At 30.2% G+C, this 22,570-nt stretch overlaps 2 protein-coding genes across 2 annotated transcripts; both read right to left on the bottom strand.

Moving 5' to 3' along the window:
• Positions 1 to 235: 235 nt before the first annotated feature.
• On the bottom strand, positions 236 to 934 carry TRIADDRAFT_26040 (uncharacterized protein; the record flags this gene model as incomplete). Its single annotated transcript, XM_002112402.1, has 1 exon — positions 236 to 934. One exon carries the CDS (start codon positions 932 to 934, stop codon positions 236 to 238), a length of 699 nt encoding a protein of 232 aa, XP_002112438.1.
• A 19,434-nt stretch (positions 935 to 20,368) lies between these two features.
• On the bottom strand, positions 20,369 to 21,523 carry TRIADDRAFT_26009 (uncharacterized protein; the record flags this gene model as incomplete). Its single annotated transcript, XM_002112401.1, has 2 exons — positions 20,369 to 20,648; positions 20,838 to 21,523. The coding sequence occupies 2 exons, from the start codon at positions 21,521 to 21,523 to the stop codon at positions 20,369 to 20,371; spliced, it is 966 nt and encodes a 321-aa protein (XP_002112437.1).
• Positions 21,524 to 22,570: the final 1,047 nt, after the last annotated feature.

The following is a 22,570-nucleotide window of genomic DNA, read 5'->3' as shown; positions in this document are numbered from 1 at the left end:
AAACTATGCCTAAATTTTCGATTAAGAAATCCATATATAACAGGATTGCAGGCTGAATTCATCAGTGCTAACCATGTAGTAGCTGTAAAGAATAACTTGGGAAATGGACAGTAGGGAAATGTTAAGCAAATAATGCCAAAAAAGTGGGGAGACCAACATATCATAAATGTTCCCATGACAGTCATCAACGTAATCGTTGCTTTTTCTTCACGACGATATTTACGAAACGCATTTGTTATACGACTTTTATCTCTAATATCAACTGGTAAAAATTACTGCCATTAGACTGATTATGTTCCTGATTACTATTATTATTATTGTCCTCACTTGGTGTTCCCGGAAGATTTAAAGAAGCCATTTCGGCGGCAATTATTTTCGATTGTGCCCGAGCAACTCGTAATATATGATAATAACAATAAGCCATAATAGCTAAAGGTAAAAAAAAAGCAGCTCCAATTGTTGTTAAAGTATAGCTTAAGCTATGGCCCCAATCGGCCGTACATAATGACTCTTCATAGTAATACCGATAAGTGCTCCATCCAGTAAATGGTAAAGCAGCAAAAACAAAGGCATGTAGCCATATGTACACAACCATACAAGTAACAGTTCTAGGGCTCATTTTTCGATGGTAATCCAATGGACGAAGTATAACATAATAACGATCTATACTAACTGCGCTTAATGTCAATAGCGATACAATACAAAAGAAGGAATTGGCAAATCCTTGTATTTGGCACATTTCGTAGCCAAATATCCACCGAACAGTAACACTCGATACAGCTGCTAATGACATACCAATAATGGCAAAGAGTAAATCAGCTACTGCTAGATTAGCAACAAACACATTACGTATAGTTTGTAAGCTCTTCTTCCTTTTGATTGATAGCAGGACTAAGATGTTTCCTGCAATAGCAGCGATAGCGAAAAATGTCATTGTCGAAGCTTCAGCTACAATAGAAGGTACTGTTTTATTGTAAGTTTCATTTTGTGGTGTTATTAGTGATCTCATTATGGCTATAACAAAGCCCTTTCTATTGCTTTTAACTTAAAAAGTCTTGAAAATGGATTGCCAAATCTTAAATTTTCTTGTTGAAATTTTTCGCTATAACACGACCATTCATAATTGATTTAAAATAAATTGCAGCGATAACTAGTTAGCTATCAACTGATAACAATAAATTTCACGAAAAAGACGAATCTTGATATTTGGTTCGGCAATTATTTCCAGTTGTTTCTTAAGATAGCGATTCCCAGTTAGAAGCGGAAATTAACAAGATTTGGACAAACTATGATATAGAATGTAATGCTTTAATGATTTCACGAGATCTAAATAAATTTTTCTTGATTGAAACTCAAAAATCAGCCAACTTTGACGATATTAATGGAAAAACAATTCGATCTTGAACACCAAGATGGTAAGAGTGAAAGAGGGATATAGTTGTTGTAAAATTAACAGGATATTAACTCGTAGATTGCGCAATCTCTTCACATTTGTTTTTCTTATTTTCACTAACTTTAACAAATTTGGCTAACTGTCTTCACGTTTACATGAATGGCATCAACTATCATCTTCAAGCTATAAACAAAAAGCAAAGCAAGTTTTAAAACACTGGCAAGGATCATGGTATCATGGAAATACAAGTTAAGACACTTTCTAGACATGGTAAACGCCGTAACTTGGAGCTATGTATAACATGTCAATGTAAATAATAAAATGACCAGCCTAAGAACCAACCACTTCGCTGGCTGGTTACTCAATTCTTTATAAATCCTTAGGCCCTATAATTTGGTTAGTGCGTGCCCACAACTAATATGGTGCTTCGTATGGACATATGTTAAGAACGGAGAACTAATATATTAGTGCGATTATCCTATTACCATGGCAAGTTACTGTAACTAGAAGGCTACAAATGACGTAGAGGTACTTTAAGACTTTTTCTGTACCATACTCCTTCCTAATTTCAAGACCACAAAAAATAATCAAAATTCTACTGTAATTGTTCATGATGCTCATAATCCGGTCTAGCATATTTTCTATACTGGATAGCATCGTACAATATGTAGATTGAAACAGAATTATTAATAGCAAGAGAATAAGAATTGGATGATTGACTAATTCGGATAAATTGCATTGAAACATCAAAGGAAACTGATGGTAATGTTTTAAAAAATTATCCCTATTACAAAATTCTCTCTAATTACTCCGCTATCGAATAACATTGCTGCATGGTAGTTGCTACTGCCATTATCTCCGCCCGATTATCGTATTCATTCAAGTAATAAAAGTGTTCACTTCATTACTTGTAACGTTACTATGTAGTGTATAATAATCTCATTCTCTAATACTTATTTAATATTAAGATCAATCATGAAAATGTGCCTAAAAATGCTGTATCGTAACAATATTAGCTTTCTGCTGTATATAGCAAAATCTTCAAGAATTTAGAAGAGGGAAATCATTTCTTTATACAAAAAGAAATGATTAATGGATAGAGAAATAATACAAGAGCTTAAATGTGACAGCATGGGATAAGGATAGTATGATAGTCTAAAAGAGTTAATTGATAATGAAAATTAATGATGAAAGCATTTCCTAATTTAATAATTTCATGTAGCTGACAAAATTAATTTCCAGTTGTACTGCCCTCCTACCGTTGTTTCAGAAAATTTAAATGATGATCATGTTATGTCAGAGAGAAGTAAACAATATAAAGAATAGAAATATTCCAGTAAAGCCTTAATAATATTATAATTAACACATTTTTATTGTCTTGTCATAGATAAAACACCAAGACATATCTGTTATTTATCATCCGCCCTAAGTTTTAATGCAGATAATCTCAATTTTTATCCTACACCCAGTATTTAATAATAACTTCCAGTTACAATTTGAATTCCTTTATGTAGAGTCAGAAAGACAAAATAATATAAGTAGCTGCAATCACACTTGAAATTAAGATTGGAAGTTATCAAATGCAAATTATCAAAATATGATACGATGATGACGTTTTTATCGTAACAGGCGAATCAAAATTGTTTGGAACGACATCAGCCGAGAATGTAACAGAATAACACAATTATTATTAATCTAATAATTTCAATATCAGTTTTACTCTTTTCAAAATCAGCAGATGGCGATACTTTAACCGTGCTTATTTTCAGCGTATGCAAAATAAATTTTACGACTAAGTAAATTCACAACGGTAAACCCTTCAGAATGACTATCTCTCATATATTTTATGAGTGACTGACTGTTATTAAACTTAATCCTTGCTACACGGTATACGCGTATATGCCAAAATAGTAGCTTACACATGACAAAATCAAAATGAAGACTTAATTTTCCTAAGTGTTAAATACCAGCAAGCAAAATGCATTAACAAATAAACGATTACCTTCGGGACTTTTATTGTGATGATGGAGGTTGAAGTATGAGTATAATCTAGTTTAATGCGGAGAGATACCATGCAGTCAAAATTTAATAAATAAAATGATATTAGACAGTATCGATGTTATATAAATCGGTAAGTTGATAATGAATATTGGAAAGAAGAAACAAAAGATGGCTTAAAATCTTTTGAAAAATGGTATCATACATATCGTTCATAATTAATATTTAATATTTAAGATTGAATGAAAGTTATTATTTTCATTAGGTGATGTCGTTGATATAAGAATTGAAAGATCAGTGACAGCGTAAAAATAGATATTTACTCTGAAACAATCGTTATTTGATTGTTAGGAATAATACTACCTTTCATCCAATATAAAATTGAAAAATTAAGGCTGGATATAAATTGAATTATGATATCATACTAATTCAATTAATTATTGACTAGTTTACGTAAAAAAGACAACGATAATGCAAATAAAATGTTTATAAAACTGTTTTGCGTCTAATTAAATGGATACATTCCGAGTATGTTAAAAGACTAAGATAACGATATTAGTATGAAATGAATCTTTTATTTCTTTTGAAATCAGCTTTACTCTGTTAAATACCCGGGGATCATAACCCTAGTTCTGCATAAAGTATAGAAATATTAATGTACTGTATGATTTATTACCCAGATATCTATATTAATTCAAAGTACCGTACACGTATACGCTTGCAATGAATTAGCCTATTGAAATAATGTAGAATACTCTATATCTACTTCATTTTACATGTATTAGGAGTCAAATTAAGCCCAAATAATATTGAAACTGACAATCGATAATGCTTGATACTGGGATAAACATCAATGTTTAACATTTCACCAAGGTTTAAGTAAGACCATATACAGGCTATAAACTTAAAATAGTAATTTTTCTGCAGTGTCACATAATTAAAATATCATGAGAAATGAATGGGCGAACGTCAAATTCAAAAATCTAAAAATATTACGGGACAATATTGTCACTGAAATTATCTACATAAACAGTACGAGAGAAATGCTTTGATTATTGCAATGTGACGAAGGATGAACACAGTAGTGTCATTAATGAATCATGATTTTATCCACTGAAATATAGTACCACTAAAAGGTTTCCATAGCTTTACATATATGGTTACTACATCAGATTCTTATGCTTTATATGAAAGATGAATAATAACCCATGCCTTGCATTGTTCGCAGAAAATAATCTTTGTCTTTGCTTTTAATTCACAATACAACTGTAGTCTGTACTACAACCGCACAGCCTACTTTGTAAGAGTACAATAGGCTTATAGGAAGCAAAATTAAGTCTAAAATACTTTTGAAAAGTGGCGATTAATAACATCATACAAATAGATAGCCAATGTTTACTTATATTATATTCTATTTTATATAGCATCATTAAATTTATCTCTAAATAGCCCTCTGCATGACGTTCGTAATAAATAATTCAGCATAAGGACACCGCTGACATCAAGCATAATAGGTGTACTTAAAAAATGAAGATTTAGGAAACTTATCGAATTGCACTGTAGAATATGGTTACTGCCGGGAACTATAGTGCACCTCATCTTGCTGGGATAGTGCAGGAGTAAAAAGGAGTTTTTTGGTCTAATTAGCACTATATAGCTATAATTAATAAGTTTGTTATTCGTAAATTGGTCGTATAAGCGTTAAGGCTAGATAAGTGGAATAGCCTGAATGACTACTCCTATGCTGCAATGAACGTACACGAAAATTTTTTAAAATAATTTTTCAGACTGAGCACATGCTTGTAAAATACTATTTGTCCCGTAGATTCAGGATGATTTCGTTGAGAATTGAAAGCCAATAATTCTATATTGTAGAGCTGAGATGGAATAGTTTAGACTAAATCACCAATATATTACATCAAGTAGTATATATAATAAGCAAGGAACTAAAGAGAAGAAGTATGCTTGCCGGATGCCAATTACGTAACTCATGAAGGAGTGTAAAGGGCAGTCATGATTGATGAAGGTCGTAAATGTCGTAATAAATTGTAATTTATCCTCTCTCTCTCTCTCTCCACTCGTTAACTACGATAATTAATTAATGTAAACTAATAAAAACTTTACTAGCGCTAAAAAATTACTTCTATTTAATCTATTAGTAATCGTACCACTCTTTCCATAAGAGTCTTTTCTACTGCATATAAACCAAATTATAGATTCGACGTCGTATTTAAGACTGTTTTATATAACATTTATGTCTACTGAATAATCAGCTGACGAGTATAGTCCTATAATATCACGGTTTACTAATTTTCTAAGAACAATCATGGCTTCAAAAGTGATATAATTGTTCGATATTAGACAACAGCTGACCTTAAATATGGACACACTTCCGTCAGATGCTTCTACTTATGATTGTAACCCTTTCACAGTGTAGATAGTATTAGCAGAAGTTTATACGCGTACATTGCTACAATTCAGCTGTTCATTTGTAGATCTTCGTAAACACTAAATTAAACAAGATCATAATTGCGACGCTCCGATGATCATTCAATTTATGTCTGCAATAATAATGAATATTATATAATTTGGCGAGAAAGGAACTTAATTAAGTAAATATGAGACGATATACGTAAGTACGGATCAAATTAAATTTCTAGAAAATATATTAATTGATGATTCATAAATTATCATGAAAATCCACAGCAATTTCAACAATTAGGCGCTAACGATAAGCAAATATTTGTCGCGATAAAGTGGTAACAGATGGATAAGCATCGGAAATATAGAAAACAGACGTTGCAAGTGTTGATAAATAATAGTACTTCAAACAGCTATAATTTACAATAAATTGGAATATTTGATATCGCTAATATTTCGTCAACCTATACTGTCATTTGTGTATGTTTCTGTTTCTTCAGGAAACGAAGAGGTTATAAAGGGACAATATTCTTAGAATTGCCTAGTGCTTGATAACAAGAGGAAGCATTATCAAATCCTTCTTTAAGCCTTCAGAAGTACAGAATTAGTAGTGGTATTTTAATCGCTCAGCGGGAACTGTACTGTACATCTGCAATATCTAGCTGAAGGAAATCAATTAATAGATATATCATTCATCACTTGAAGTAACCTTGTAAATTAATTTCTTAGACTTACAGGTACAATTAATGTCGACTTCAAATTACGCTGTTACAGAAGAAAGCAAACAATTGTAGTAATTTAAGTTCTATTGTACAACATTTACATTAATGATGATCAGGTTTGTTCCTATTGCAGCGTTTTTAAAGGTAAAGTGTAGAGTGATATCATCACTCATAGAAATTTGTAGTAAATAGAATAGAATAAATCCGATAAGAATAGTCTACGCGATGGGCTATCTTTACATGCATTACAAAAAAATTGGTAAAGTACAGTACTCGTTTGTAAGGCTAAAGAAGGCTTAAGTTGTAGGTAATGATTAATACTTGTGAAGTCATTAAGTACATGGTGGTCTGGTGCAGATTTCGTAAGCATATCAATGACTTGCAATAGGGATATTCTTGCAGATAAAGCTACTAAGGTATGAGTAAATACTATAGTTAAAATATCTGTTTCTCTCTTTATCCCATTATTTTACTGAAAAAACATTTTAAAATTCAATTTCAGACCTATTGCGCTAAATTTGTTTAAGTTTTATGTAAGGTATGAAGAGCTTGGTAAGTATCAACATGATGGGCGAAGGAAAATCACTAATATCAACTAGCCTCATTCTCAAACGCATAGACAAAGTTGTAATATATGTTAAGGCTGTTGATATCATAGTAAGGAGTCGTCAAAAATTGCTTCTATTATTATTTTCCTTTACATGAATATATAGCAACACACTATTATATTAAAAATAGTATATCATCTAAAGTTTTATGTGTGTAGTGTTCAACTACAAAATTCCGGAGCTCATAATCAAATTTCCCGAACAACGTACTTCCATCATATTCAGATTATATTAGTGGTAGTTAGTAATTCATGTCAATAAAAAATGTTTATAAAGATAGAATTGTATGCGAATCCACCACAATCTTTTCCAAATAGTTATTTAATTGACTTTAACACTTAACCATTTAATAGCATCATCGTAAACTTATTGTTGCTTTGTACCAATAAAATTTAAGTAATGCTTAATACGGCAGAAAAAATTAGTGAAGATAAAAAAACTCATGAATAAATCATTATTGCGTATAATTTACTCATTGATTAGTCTAAAAATGTAAGTCTGCAATAGTTGAAATAGGTTCTGATAATTGAGTAGACTATTAACAAATACATTTTTTATTATAATTCTAGCCTTTAGCAGGTTCTACGGTACAATAAAATCTTCAAGTATGAAAATAATTCTGAAATAAACAATACATGTAGCTGAAGGTGATCCTTATTATAAATAACGTTCGAATGTATTTGTCTGTACATGAAATATGGGCTGGTATCATTTCTGAGAACATACATAAGTAGCAGATGTTAACGGTGTATAGTATAGTAACGTAATGATATGAATACAGCACATAGTTTTTACCTTATTAATGAAACCTAATACGAATCTGGTGATCAAATTCGATAATTGCCCTACAATTGCACTACACTAAGGACCTCTACTATTGTTTACTTATGAAATTTGGATGGAAATAGAATAAAAAAGTTAGGAGAGCTATTAGGTATATCTTCCAAGTAAATGGCAAGTTACCGAGATTTTGTGAAGCTCTTCACAAAAATCGCTAAAATTAAGCTCTCATATTTTGAATAAAACTCTATTTCAAAATAAAGTTATTAATGATGCTAACTTACAATTTTAGTAGAACTTTCTGATTTTTATAATTCTTGATTTAATTGACCAACTTGTTAAGAGAGATACAGGCTCAATACAGCACGATTCTTTAATCGGCGCATCGGACTTTCATTCTCCTTCTCGATCGTCAAATCTAGAGGACATGAGGTAAACTGTCACAGAGCAGACATTATCAAATGTACAAATCTATATTCTGATTAGAATAGCAAATTAGACCTAAACTTTACTCAAAAAAATTGATGTAATGAAACGTTGTTTAAAAAATTCGAGGATAGATTTTTATTCAAATTAATTCCATTAATCGATTTAATTGAATAAAATAAGATTGCTCCTATTTATATTATCCGTTATGTTAGGATATTGTTATATGTGAAATAACAGCTGTGGTATAGGACACATGATATCAATAGCCGCAGACTTGTCATTATTTTATGCCAATGCAGTACTGTCTTATTGACCGCTATATTTGATTTTGATTGCCTCCTGATTTATCTTTAGTTTTTGTAATACCGCATCGATTTAATTACATAAATCATATGAGAAATTGAGAGAACGTATTGTCGCGGTTCCATAGTATTTCTTCTGACTAATGTAATAGCTCTGCGTGTAATATGCTATACTGTATAGCATAGCAAGATTATTCCATAAGTGTTAAGTAATAGAATAACAAATACTTACTGATTTACATACGGTATGATTTAATTTAGAGTCTACAATTGATTGGCATTAAATGCCGCATATATCCTCTAGCCATTAGTATCGTCGTATCACAGCATCATTCTAAGTAATATTTTACATTATTGATTAAATACAGTCCTAATGTTATTTTATAAATGATAATTAGAATTTCTAAACATAGATTTGTCCAATTTAATATCACCTTCACTGGTTAAAAGTTTTAAGATATATTCTACTTAAAGATGTAGTAAATAATCTATTGAACTGCATTTAGGAATAAAGAATATTTCCTAGATTCATTAATAGTAACTATAGATTTCACAATATTGAAATAGATAACTAGATTATGTTTCTATTTATTCCTGGTGGATGCGGTAGAATGTAATTGTGCGACTAAATACGATATACTTGCCCATAGACCCAATCTCACGAAGTAACAAAATTACCGGTACGTACGTGTATATAAAGAACAGAAGGTTAATTACATTCTGTAACGGCTTTCTGAAGTTATGTTGCTATGATTATTAAATATACCTATATACTTAGTACCTAATGTACAGTATCTGTAAAATTGACTATCAATAAACCTTTGTTGGTTCAGTATGGTACGTATTGAAAGGCGTGAATAGTTGATCTATAATTATTTTATTTTTACGTGCTTGTATGAACATTAAACGTCGATATAAAATTATTTTACTTTTAATATCGAGGCTCTTTAAAATGTCCAATTCAAACTTGTTTGAGCTATGATGAAGTATTTTATGGTAATTTTGACTTAAAAATAGCAATAATAATATACGTGTAAGAGCATTATTTTTAATTTAAAAATTTTTAGTGTGATTGCTTAGTGAGAAACAGATGAGTGCCATTGCGGTTTTTAGCATACCTTTTCAAATGAAGTGCTTGTTTTAGTATTCGCTTACTCAACGGTAAAAGAATACTGAGTAGTTATGCTAGTGAGAGTATACGGACAGAAGGTTAGGTAAATGTACGTCTGATTCAAAATGAAGTATGAATCACGAATAGCCTTTTCAGATTATGATAAAACAGACGACGTCTTTATTTAGCTCTCAAATACTGCATTTTATCAATTAGTTAAGAACTATTTAATATTTACTGTTGAAAAAGCCTTTCTAAGAAACACAATACTAATATTTTAATTATGGCATGACACATACTTGTATATAGTATCATGAAAGCTACGTTATAACTTCATAGATATTTATGAGGAAACTTCTAAATTCATGAAAATATATAGCAAAAACAGTAAAGAAAGTTGGAGTTAATTATGTTTGCAATTAATATATGAAATATTATTGTAAGAAATTAGGGTAGCTTGTGACGGTAATTAAAAGACAGTCATATAGTTCTGCAATACATTCCATTACTCTTGACTCTTTACGATACTTAATTAAATATGAGAGAAAACAGAATCTAGGGTCGAGGGAAATTTCGATCTCTGTGATAGATTTAGGCCATTTATTTCTCTAGTAAAAATTTCAAGATCGCTAACGTACTTTACCGTGTAAAAATGATTGCATACAATCCAATTATTAAGAAATGAAGATATAATAGTATCAGTAAACTTGTAAAAATATAATTGCATCTAATGTTAACACGTTTACATATATATGTTCGTAAACATGTTACTATGTGCAACTGACGTTGTAAGTAAATCAAATGAAACCTGTCTACAAATGATACATTGCAACGTAGGCCTTCTTTAGATATTTGAAGCTAAATTTAACATTTATGGGCGCCTTTATGCCGGTCTTTATTCATCTATATTGTAATACTGTCTGTAGATACATTACGAAAATCTAAATACGCCTTTAACTATTAATGATTAGTATAAGACAACTTTAGAAACCTTTATTAGAATAAAAAAATTATCCGTTCGGCAGTAATATAGAGTGAACCCTCAACACTTCTTTCCTGCTATTAAAAGGTAATTATGAATGTATTATTTATTACGTTCTTTTAATGAACTATTAACGACATCCTAATTCATGCGAAAACAGAGTAGAACAAGATCTAGGCATCATGTTAGCTACTCCATGTCATGGTAAACATTCAGTAATGTAGTAAACAAGTTTTATCTTCTAAGGAAGAAAAATATGTAAAAGATGGAGTAGTTATGATATGCAACTTCTCCGCTAGGGCAAAATTACTGTTCTCAGTGTCTACTATAAGTAGTTTTCTTCCAATGTAAACAGAATTCTAATAGCTGTATAGTGTATACGTATGTACTTAGGCTCTTATGTGCGGATCAATACTACACTGAAATAGTACTTAATATGATAACACTTTATCTCTGAGTTGAATTATTCCTTTGGTGTCCCTGTTCCCTTTTTGCTTACTGCGCTAACTTTATGAATCTATCTTCGTGGCAGGATATTTATGAAATATCAGTTTTGCACAAAATAATGATTGAAGAAAACAGATAGGATGTGTTGAATTATTTAAGACGATCATTGTTCGTAATAGAAATAAGAAGATTTTTGTTTTCAATATATCTCTGTTCTAGTCTCTTTATCAGCCTATAATTTATATGTAAAGTACGCTTTGTTCCATTTGTGAATTTTAGCGATAGGCCAATGATTAGTTCACAGATTCAATCAGTTTTAACGGCAGAAACTACAGTGAAAATTTAACAGGCATAGTGTGCCTAGCATAGTATGGTACTTAGGAGATGTTATTGTCCGATAAAAAACGTAAAAATTATAAATTGATACCAAATTAAAGGATACGGTACCGTATTTTTACATTTAATTATAGAGATCTATATATTAAAATAGAATCAGAAGCAATACTGTTAAGTGAGCCGAAGTGAGTATGATGGTAAGACGTAATTGTAGCTAATCAAAGTGTATAAGTAGTGAATTCGCAAAATACTTATTAGCAACTCTCAGCTACAAGTCATAAGCAATCATTAAATCGTTAGTGATCAACTGTTTTATTTACTTTACTGTGTAGGCAGAAGCGATAAGAATCGCTGTACTATAAAAGTTATAATATATTTTTACTATTAGTATTAGATATTTATCAAGCTATTATTTTAGAGGAATGGTTTGATTGCACTTAAGTAAGTAGCATATGATTTATAATTAAGTACTGTAGTGATTAAAATAATGATATTGCAGTATCATTATCAATCAACGCCGAGTGATCATTAACTATATGCCACAAATAGGCCCTGTCAGCGTGTCTACGCACCTTTAATAAAACGGCAAAAATTTCTGACTAAGCCAATAATCTCGTGCGTCGTGACTTTTTTCTCGTTTAAAACCCAATTTTTATACCCTTTTCAATATTTACCTTAGGCTTGACCAGTTCTACAGCTAAAATGGAAGAAAAATTATAAACCATTAAAATAGGGTACTTTTAAATCGGATGTAATTTATAATCGAATGACTTAATAGGCAATTTTAGTAGATTATCATTGGAAAAGATTTAAAACGTCTAAATCGATCAGTAATTAACAACTGAAAATGAATCAATTTACGATCAATTGGTAGCAATTAATAATTAATTATATCAGAAATTACCTTAAGGAAAAATATTGAAGCCAACCAAAATAGAATGTATCGATTCAAGAAATCGATATTATGGTGAAGACTAATTACTGTAGACAAGAGATATTATTAAAGAGCGCTAAACATTAATTACTCTATTGAATCGTATATGCCGGTATGTTTCTAGGAACTTCTTAACAATGAAATGAAGTCGTTCTGCGTTATGCAATTTCTGCAAATTATTCTAATCTATTAATTATTAGATGGGTATGTTTATAGTTTCTATTATTTTCGGTGACAATAATTAATGGGGTGCTTTTCTCAAATTAGCTGTCCCCCTAAAGCTACACTTATAAGATTGAACAATGGTTACTAGGCCAGATAATGTCGGATCAACGCTGTTAGAATTAGTTAAAATTAGTAAATTACAATGACATTAGAAGTTATCAATCTGATTAAAAAGTAGATAAAGTAGATGTAATAAGTCTAACAAATTTATTAAAATGAATTTTTGTCTTTTCAATGTCATGTATTACGATATGTAACAAAGTGGTTCTATAATGATGGCTAAAATGGCGACAGTTACTTTATTTAATATGTCACTATGACTCAGATATAACGGAATGGATAATTTTTCATTCTTTTTGTCTTTAACTATAGTTAGCTATATTGTCATGAAGTCAAACGGTAAGCAAAAAGCTCAAGGTGTCAAATAGCATTATAGTTATTTCGGCCAAAAATCTACGATGATTACTATTTTTTATAACATTAATTAGAATCGCGAAAAGTAACGTCTGTACTCAATTGCCTTCAGGCAATGAGCATTCTTGTAGATTTATTTAATATTAAAACGACCAATAGTATTGAGGCCATAAGATCACAATGTAAAAGATGTGTTTGTCTAGCTTAGATAATGTAAATGTTGTAAACATTAACAACATAACAAAAGATGGCAAACTGCGACAACTATTTATTTCAGTATTATACAACCAGTATGATCATTTCTAAATAAATGCTAATTACAAACTTGAGTTATCATTTCAATTTTTAGTAAAAAGATAAATGTTCCATGATAAGATAAACAGTATTAGCAGAATAGGATTGTAGGGCATTAAAATCGAATCAAGCCTTAAGGGCCGTGCGAATTCTCACTAGCACTTTGGGCTGCTGCACGGATTATTAATAAGAAATAATAGAATTCTTATGGCCGTCTGGATATAAAACTTTTACTGTAGTATAAAATACTATTAGATATCATCAGTACGATGGGAATAGTTTCGCTGTATATAAAATTAAGTGCGTTTGGGTAGTATGAGTATAATACAGCATATATCGATTAAATTAGATATTTTCGTAGGCTAGTTAACTATAAGTGGTATGATATAAATCTGTATTTATCTACTTTACAAGTGCATTAAAAGTACAGCAAGACGTTGTAAGAGGAAAATACGATTACACATTATAACTCACCCTATTGCAATCAGTATTTGATCAGTTTACTCGAGAATTAAATATTCTTAGGATTCTATCGAATCATCGAATAAAAATGACATATTCTTAACCAACCGATATTTTTAGATACAATTGCAGAAAGTTCTACGATAATATTATTAAGATACTGCCCCGTGGGCTTATTTGCATCCGAACTTTGTAACAACATAGCATTACGCGATATCATGGTCAGTTATTACGTAAAATCTCCACGCCCCTCATCTACATGATTTCATCCCGATCATCAAGTTTTATCAATAAATAATATCCATAAATAACTTGACAAGAACGTGTAGGAAATGAAGGTAATCTACCATTTAAAATTATTATAAACCAATACTAATGACGAAGTGTGCAAGATTCAATTCATCAATATGATTCATAATGTAAATTAAAGCGGTTCACTAATCATGCCATCTAATCAACGGCATGATATTTCTTACTCTTGCTTACTATTGAAAGGTCTTAGAGGCTATTTTTTTTTTTTAATCTGTCTGTGGTTCGTCTCTTGCATACTCTTTGAACACGACATAACAGCAAATATTGCTACTAAGAATAGCAATGTCAGATCAAATCTCATGAAACGGCATTCACTATATGCATGCACACTTTTTGGCACTTTAATACATGTATTCAATATGTTTTAGCACGTTATAGCTCTCTGCTGAATTGAACTATGCAAACCGTACTTTTTTATGTTTCACAACCGAATATTGAGTTGTCTCAAATTCTGTAGTCTTCATATTGGTTTAAAAATGATACAATTTAGAGGCAATTAGTACAATAGTCTATTTTAGTAAGATTACATTCATACTTTATCAGAAATCTTATAGATTAGGTAACATTAATTCTTTGCTAATTAGACGTTACATTATAAAAGCAACATTACTTCAATTATATTATTATCACTAGGAAATAATGCTTTACTTTAGTAATAACTTTCTATCTATTCATAATACAACAGAAGATAGTAGCTGTAGTTTTTTAATTTAATAACGGAAATATTGAACGGCTAGTCCAATGTTTAATATGACAATTAGTCTTATTTAAAAAATATGTGCTACTCATTTCATTGCTCGCTAATCACTTAAATGACTACTCATTTCTTTGCTTGCTAATCGGTTAAATAATTGCAGCTGATCATCGCCAATCGCAATAGAATAGAGTAATAAACGAATAAGAATACGTATACGGGTATTTGACTGGAATGAAATTGTATAATCGAAGTTGCATGTTATTGCCGCTTTGGAATAGCGTTTTCATTCTTTTAAAGCTATTCCGTCGTGTATGTAAGAACGATATTGAATACTTAATATTTACTGGAATACCTAGACATAGGAAGTGTCATCAACGCTATCAACAATTCATAACAATTCTACTAGATCATTTTTATAGAATAATAAACAATATAAGTAAAAAAAAATCAAGAATGGATATCATTATTTTATAGATAATAAAAATATTAATTTGGTCAATGTTCCCTTGGAAGAATGTCATCATCGACTAATATTAATAATGCGTTCAACTAGTTATTGAATTTATATTCTAATAATGATATCGACGAGCCTCAATAAGAACATGATCTGTGTGACATGGCTTGGCGAAAGTTCTAACAATTTATCATTGTAATAATTGAAACTGTCATTTTGAGTTTGTAATATAAATTTTGTGAAGTTAACTTGAGATTTTCTTATTAGCGGAGATGTTCATCAATTATTTTGCACTGGATTTAAATAATGCTATATTACTTGTTGTAGCATCAATTAGGACAATTTGATTACGATAAAATAACTGTATATTATATAAGGATTATCCCATATAAATTGAACGATCAACTCTAATTAAATTAATATAGACAATTGATAGAAGCATACAATCAGGCTCTACGTTACTACGGGTATCGCTAATTTTTATATAAGTTATATAATTATCATTCGCGAAACAAATTTCGCTAGTGGTAAAAAATGCAGACCTTACTACTATTTCTCTTCTTTTCTGTACAATTCTAAAGAAATTTTGCATAACCTTAGTTGCAGTCGAGAAATAAAAGTAACAACATTTGATAAGCAATCGATGTATTGATTTAATTATCAGAATGATATTATTAGATGGAACTGGAAAGTAGTCGATTTTCCGTGATATACTTTTCTTTGTCCTATTTTCAGTTTTCATAATCAGGATTAATAATTAAATTTATTCACAGCTGGGCTGTTAAAATCAAAAAGTAATATATTATGGCCAATTAAGAATAATTAATAAATGACAAAAATCAATTTTAATTCCGCTCAATAGAACGTCTATGATAGCCCATAGAGAAAAGCATTTTCTTAATATAGCAAAGTATGATAGGATATACGAAGTACACTTGTACGAAACTTTTATAACTTTGAAGATAATCAGTAATTGATAAGTTATTTATATATTATCTTGATTTTTTACGCTAGGACTGACAATCAGTGCAATTCTTATTTATTTTTTATGCGCCGGAATGAGCATGTAACATATTCAAGAGCAGCAATTTCATTGAAAGGTAGTAACGCGTATTTACTGATAGGATGGTATATTAGAATCTAAGTCGAACACTTCTTGCATCTAAAGATTTATTGATGCAGTCTAGCAGTACGATTATACATTAGCATTTATTTAGATCAGTTTAAAATTAACAGCAATACTCTATTTATAGGTAATTCATCATTTTACGAGTACTTAATAAACGTTTACATTGCGCACATTTCGGTACTACTCCTTAAATGATATAATCGATTAATCTTTATAAAGAAATGATCCCAAATAACAAGCTAAACTATACTTATATTAATTTAGTAATTTCGGGAATCTTTGGTATAATTTATCTTTATTGTATGTGTTTGATTGCTAGTTTAATTTGGAGTATTTTAGCATGATAGTTGGATAGTCTAATATTACCAACTGCTCTATGAAGCATATAAAAGGTGGCATAGTTTGATAGTTTAGTGCAGTTGAAGATAGAGAAGGCAAGAAAAGTTTAGAATAATCGTGTATTAGCTCATTAATTGATATTTTGGTTGGCTGAGGCAGCAATCCTGCCCTTTTTTGTTACTCCTTTAAGAATTTTGCTAAGATTGTTGTTAAAGTTATAATAAATTGGTGTTTTTCCCCCTGTACATTTTGTTTTGAAGTTCAATTGCTGATTATTTAAGCTTAGTTTTTTTCTCGTCCAACATTTCTTTACAATAAGATAAAACTTACGATAAGTGCTATACGTAGTTCATTTAATAGTGAATATGAACGAAAATAATACTATAATTTTGTAATTTGGAAATATTCCTACGTCAGATATATTAGTTTCCTATTATTTGAATATTTGCTAGCAAAAATGTGAGCGATATTTTCTCGCATTATTATGCTTAATTAAGATGTAAATTGCCAAAAGATTCGTATTTTACAGACTTTTTTTTAATGTTTTACTAGAAAATCCGTCCATTTGAAGATCATTGCCTTTCCTGAAAATGATTTCTAGTTCAAAATCTGGCATATTCTATTCGCCTACAAATGGAGTAGTAATGAATGCTACGCCAATAAAATATAGTAAATTATAATTAATGGTTTATATTGTATTCGTGAAATCTTTTAAAACGCTGATCTCGCTCTAAATGTTGTCTTGATGATCGTGATCAAAGTATCTTTTTGGGGGTGTATATGCTTAAAACAGATTCAAATGCTTACTTTTATAACTAGTCTGTTTAATTCCCGATAGACTTATAATGTAATTATAGTAAATCATGCACGTGCAGATTTCAGAATTAAGGGCTTGGTTATACTTTCATTTGTAAGTTATTATGATACGATTTAACGAATCTTACTCTATATCAAGCCGTTTAATCGTTAGAGTATCAAAATTATAATTTTAAGCATAGCCTAGACTATCTGAAATATCGATGTCGTTCAAACATGCGATTAGCATGAAACGTTTAAAATCGAACTGTATAGGCAGAATTTAACCTTTTCCAGTGTCTGCCATATTTTATAGATCTATTGACTTTATAAAAGAGCCATAGTGACGATTACTTCGATAGCTACTCAATTCTAAATCACTAAACTGACCTAGGGGTACGGACCTATACAGCTAGTGGATAAAATTATTGATCAGTGCAGAATTACTACTACCATAATTATAGTATTAGTTAGTATAGCTACTATCAAAGTTATGTGATTGTATAGTTTTAACCCTACTTCAATATTATTGCATTAAGAAATATAGGGTTTTTACAATTTTCAGTACTTAAGAAAAAGCAAAGGAAATAATCTACATTTTTTCTACACAAAAATAACTCAGTATAAAGTATCCGCAGCCTGGTAATCATGCGATATAGATTTGATTTTGCAATCGATTCTAAAAGAAAATTTGTAAGTTTCAAAGTACTCTAAAAATGTAATAAACAAAACATTTAATTAGCTTTATTATCTAACAAATTCTTTGTAGTAGTGTATGAGGACGTTCGGAAGAATTCAATGTATGATTTGAGGTTAAAATACAATACATTCACAATATCGTAATCATCAATTTATTAGAACGGTAGGAATAAAGATTATTATTTCAATAAAGAAACTCCGCATAATTTCATGTCAATATGAGTTATTGATAACGTAATACATGACGTGTTTAAAATGGAACTAATCATAAAATTTTTCTTTACCGCGTTAACTTTATAATAGTAAGCCTGATCACTTATCAAATCTTTTCAAGTCATGACAATCATCTATTTGATAACTACGGAATCATATTTTGCTCTTTTTACTATTCTAAATTTTTTAGAATGATACAATGGTGTCCTTCAAATACAGTATCATATGATGCAAACATAATTGTCAATAGAAATATCTAGCCTAATTATGTTAGTAATCTTACATAGTAATTTCATCTCAATTTCCGATATATAAGGTAAAACTGATATTGATCGTTCAAATTATTAATGCACAGTATGTCGTCGTAAAAGAGTAATTTTTATCAATAAATTAATTATAAGTAGCCACCAAACAATAGGCTGCATGATCGATTAAAAGAGATGGCCAACGAAAGTTTGTATCACGTAAATCACTCCATGAGTCAGCTATCCTGCAATTTGCCGTTGAAACATTATTATATCACCTTTTTATAGCTTTATAATTATTTTATCTAACAAATAACACGAAGGACTTTGTCGACATGTATGAGCTCTCCTGTACTTTTACTATAATCTATCCTATATACAATCTTGTAGAAGTTAGAATATATGTATATAAGGGATTCTGCATTAGTAGATACCATGAAAAGACTTGGTAATAATTGTTACATAACTTATTATGCTAATAATATAATCATAAATCAATTATCAAGCGTACAATTTCATTATTTAGTATGATGTTATCATCGTTCAATTAAGTGAAAGAGATTCTTAAGCGAAAAAATTAAAATTTTATTTACGGTATGATAAAGTAGTGTATATCTAAGAGTATGCCACCGCTTGGGAATGTCCATCTATTTTGGTTGTATGTTATTATCGCTTAATTACAATGTTTAAGATGAAGTCATGATAAATTGAGTTCTCTGTTTCTTGGTTAAATTGAAATTATTCGTTATCCTTACTAGTTAATTTTTATTATTAATCGAATTAACGTGCTTGGTCTGAAGGTAGATGAATCAACTATCCGGAACTTGTGATAGATTATCAATAGCATGGAAAACAGTAGCATGTCGCGTTCTATAATTTTAGTTATTAAGGGAAAATGCATGTGCATATTATAGCCAGTCTGAAACTAATCACTCCGGTAATTTTAATCAACAATGCTGGTTAATTTGGGAACGTGAAAAGTTACACAGTAGTTTAGCAGATATTAGAATTATGCTATTTTTACTTGGAGACCATAACCAGAGGTATTTTTCCTGGGCATCATAATAAAAAGGCTTTCTATTAAGATTTTAACTCTACTGAATGATTGCATTATTTTGAAACGAGGAAATATGTAAATGTGTCAATTTCAACGGAATCGCAGATTGACTTTGAAAGTTAAAATTGTTAGTATTATATTTTCTTTGTAATAGATAGTACACGGATTTTATTATATAGTAGTTAGTAGTAAACACTATTTTCAAAGGTTGAATAATAATTAAGTTGTGTCAAATTCAGTTTTCTATTATTGATTTGTAAATAATTGAAAGAATTTTTCATCATTGAATAAAATCAAAATTGCTTGATTACCTACGAAGTTTCGAAATGATAAATTAGGAAAAAATCTATTAAAACTTCTGATGTTGTTTGCTAGTTTCGACTTTATTCAATTCCTTTCGCTTAATCAATTACAACTATATCATGGCAATAGAATTGTTTAATTTACAGACGCTGTTACATCGGTTCAGTTTTGTGAATCATTACTTTAACCTTGATACAGTACATTGTTATGCAAGAAATAAAAATACGATAAATATAAACAACAAAACTGCACCAATTTCATTCGAATTTAGTATAATTTACAATATTTTACCCAGGATCCGAGTAAGGTTTTAAGACCTTTTCTTATAGATGTATCCATAGCTCCATATATGATTGGGTTAAAAGCCGAGTTAGCCATTGCTAGCCATGTTGTAATTTGATGAAAACTACAGGGTAACGGGCTTATTTCATAAATGGTTAAATATATCATACTAATAAGATGCGGTAGCCAGCAGACTATAAAACTACCGATGACAATTAATAACATCAATGTTGCTTTAATATGTGTTTTATAATGTATTCTTCGGCTAGTTAGCATTTCACGAACGTACTGTAATCGGATACGTTGCGAGATAGAATTGCTAGTTAGAATACCTAAATCAGTATCACAAGGTAATGGCAGAGTTTCTTGATGATCACTTGTAGTTACGTTAACTGGACTAAGGTTATTATATGTACCAGTTGGGCTTAGATAAGTTGAAATTGCTACAGTTGACGTAGATACACCTATCCGCCTTGAATGTTTACGAGCAATTTTTAGTATGAGGAAATAAGTACAACTCATGATCACGGTAGGTAGTCCAAAATTAATACCAACTATAAAACCAACATAATTTGGAAAGCTCCACCAAGCAACTGTGCAAATTGTTTCGAAAGGAAGGTAGACATATTCTCCCCAGCCCAAAAAGGGTAGACTAGCATTAATAGCTGAATGGATCCATATAATTGAAATTACACATGTGACTTTACTTTTGCTCATATAATGATGATATGTCAATGGTGAAGCAATAGCACAGTATTTTTCCACACTAACAGCGGCTAAAGTAATCATGGAATTAATACAAAAAAATGAGTTAGCAAACCCTGTTAAACTGCATAAGGTCTGACCAAAAACCCATTGCCCATTTAAGCAGGAAATCAAAATACAGGGCATGCATAGTACGCCCAGTAAAAAATCAGTTAAGGCTAAATTAGTGATAAAATAGTTAGATGCCGACTTGATATCATCATGATGGTAGCGTAAAACGAGTAAGACGGCGCCATTACCAATGCAGCTCATCAACATAAATAGGGTCATGAAACAGCTTAAAATGATACGCCATAGACAATCTGAGACAACTAGGCTCCCATTGCATAGCTCTAGTGATTTATTCGTGAAATTGTTAATGTAGGTATCAGCCATCGCTACATCTAAATAGATATCCAAAGATTTTTCTAGCAACTGCTAATATGTCTTATTATAACATTATTGTGCTTGAAGCAGTTCTACAATGATTTCTTCCGATGAATCTTCAACTTATCAATTTACCATTATCTAGAACTATTTTTCTTTCTGTCACATAATCCCCTAACGTATAAAATACGTAACAGGATATTATCATAACATCAGCCAAATCTTAATTATGAATTAAATCAGTTACTCATGGCAACTGTAGTTCAATCCATATATAATTAATTTAACATATCGACAAGAGATTCAAATACTTACTTTAAATTTAATTATCAGTTGCTGTTGTTGTTACTATTGTTACATCATAGTCATAAGTATGAAATAATTGATTTATTGAAATATATTCAACAATCCTATATTGATTTTAATAGTTACCTATCAACATTTCTTTAGTTATATCTTTCCAAGTCTAGAGCAACAATAGTAACGTAAGTATTGTTTCAAATTTATCTAGTTTCGTTGAAAGTGCCATTTTATAAATTCTTACTTTGTTCACGTTTGTTTTCGTGATAACATACTGTTATATAATTATTTTACAGGAATGTATAACTGCACACTGAGCAATAAATAAATTGCTATCGATATGCAAATAAAATTTATCACCATTGATGTTGGTCTTGGTATGTATAGAATATGTTATGATTTAGTTAATGACAATAATTATCCTATTGCTACAAGTAAATATTTGATAAAAGTGTTACTGATTCATTAAATTGCACCTAATATATTTTGAGCATAAATTGTGACAAATTGGTTGTGTTGGTTGCAAACGCATCTTTTAATTGATGTTTTGATATTAGCTTTCTAAAATGATGATCTATCGCTTCTATAAATGAAACTAGAATACCTGTGTTACATGTGTTTTATAAGTATGATTTAATGCTATATATGAAGTATACTTATTCATTCCTTCCTCTTAAACTGATAGTAACTTCGAAGATACCTCTATGCTTTTAATTTTGTACTGATATATGTTTACAAGAATCCAAGAAATAGCAT

This window comes from Trichoplax adhaerens, genomic scaffold (genome assembly GCF_000150275.1).
Source record: "Trichoplax adhaerens TRIADscaffold_5 genomic scaffold, whole genome shotgun sequence".
Taxonomy (NCBI): domain Eukaryota; kingdom Metazoa; phylum Placozoa; class Uniplacotomia; order Trichoplacea; family Trichoplacidae; genus Trichoplax; species Trichoplax adhaerens.
The sequence above is the reverse complement of the archived record's forward strand: the minus strand, read 5'-3'. Positions and strand labels throughout refer to the sequence as shown.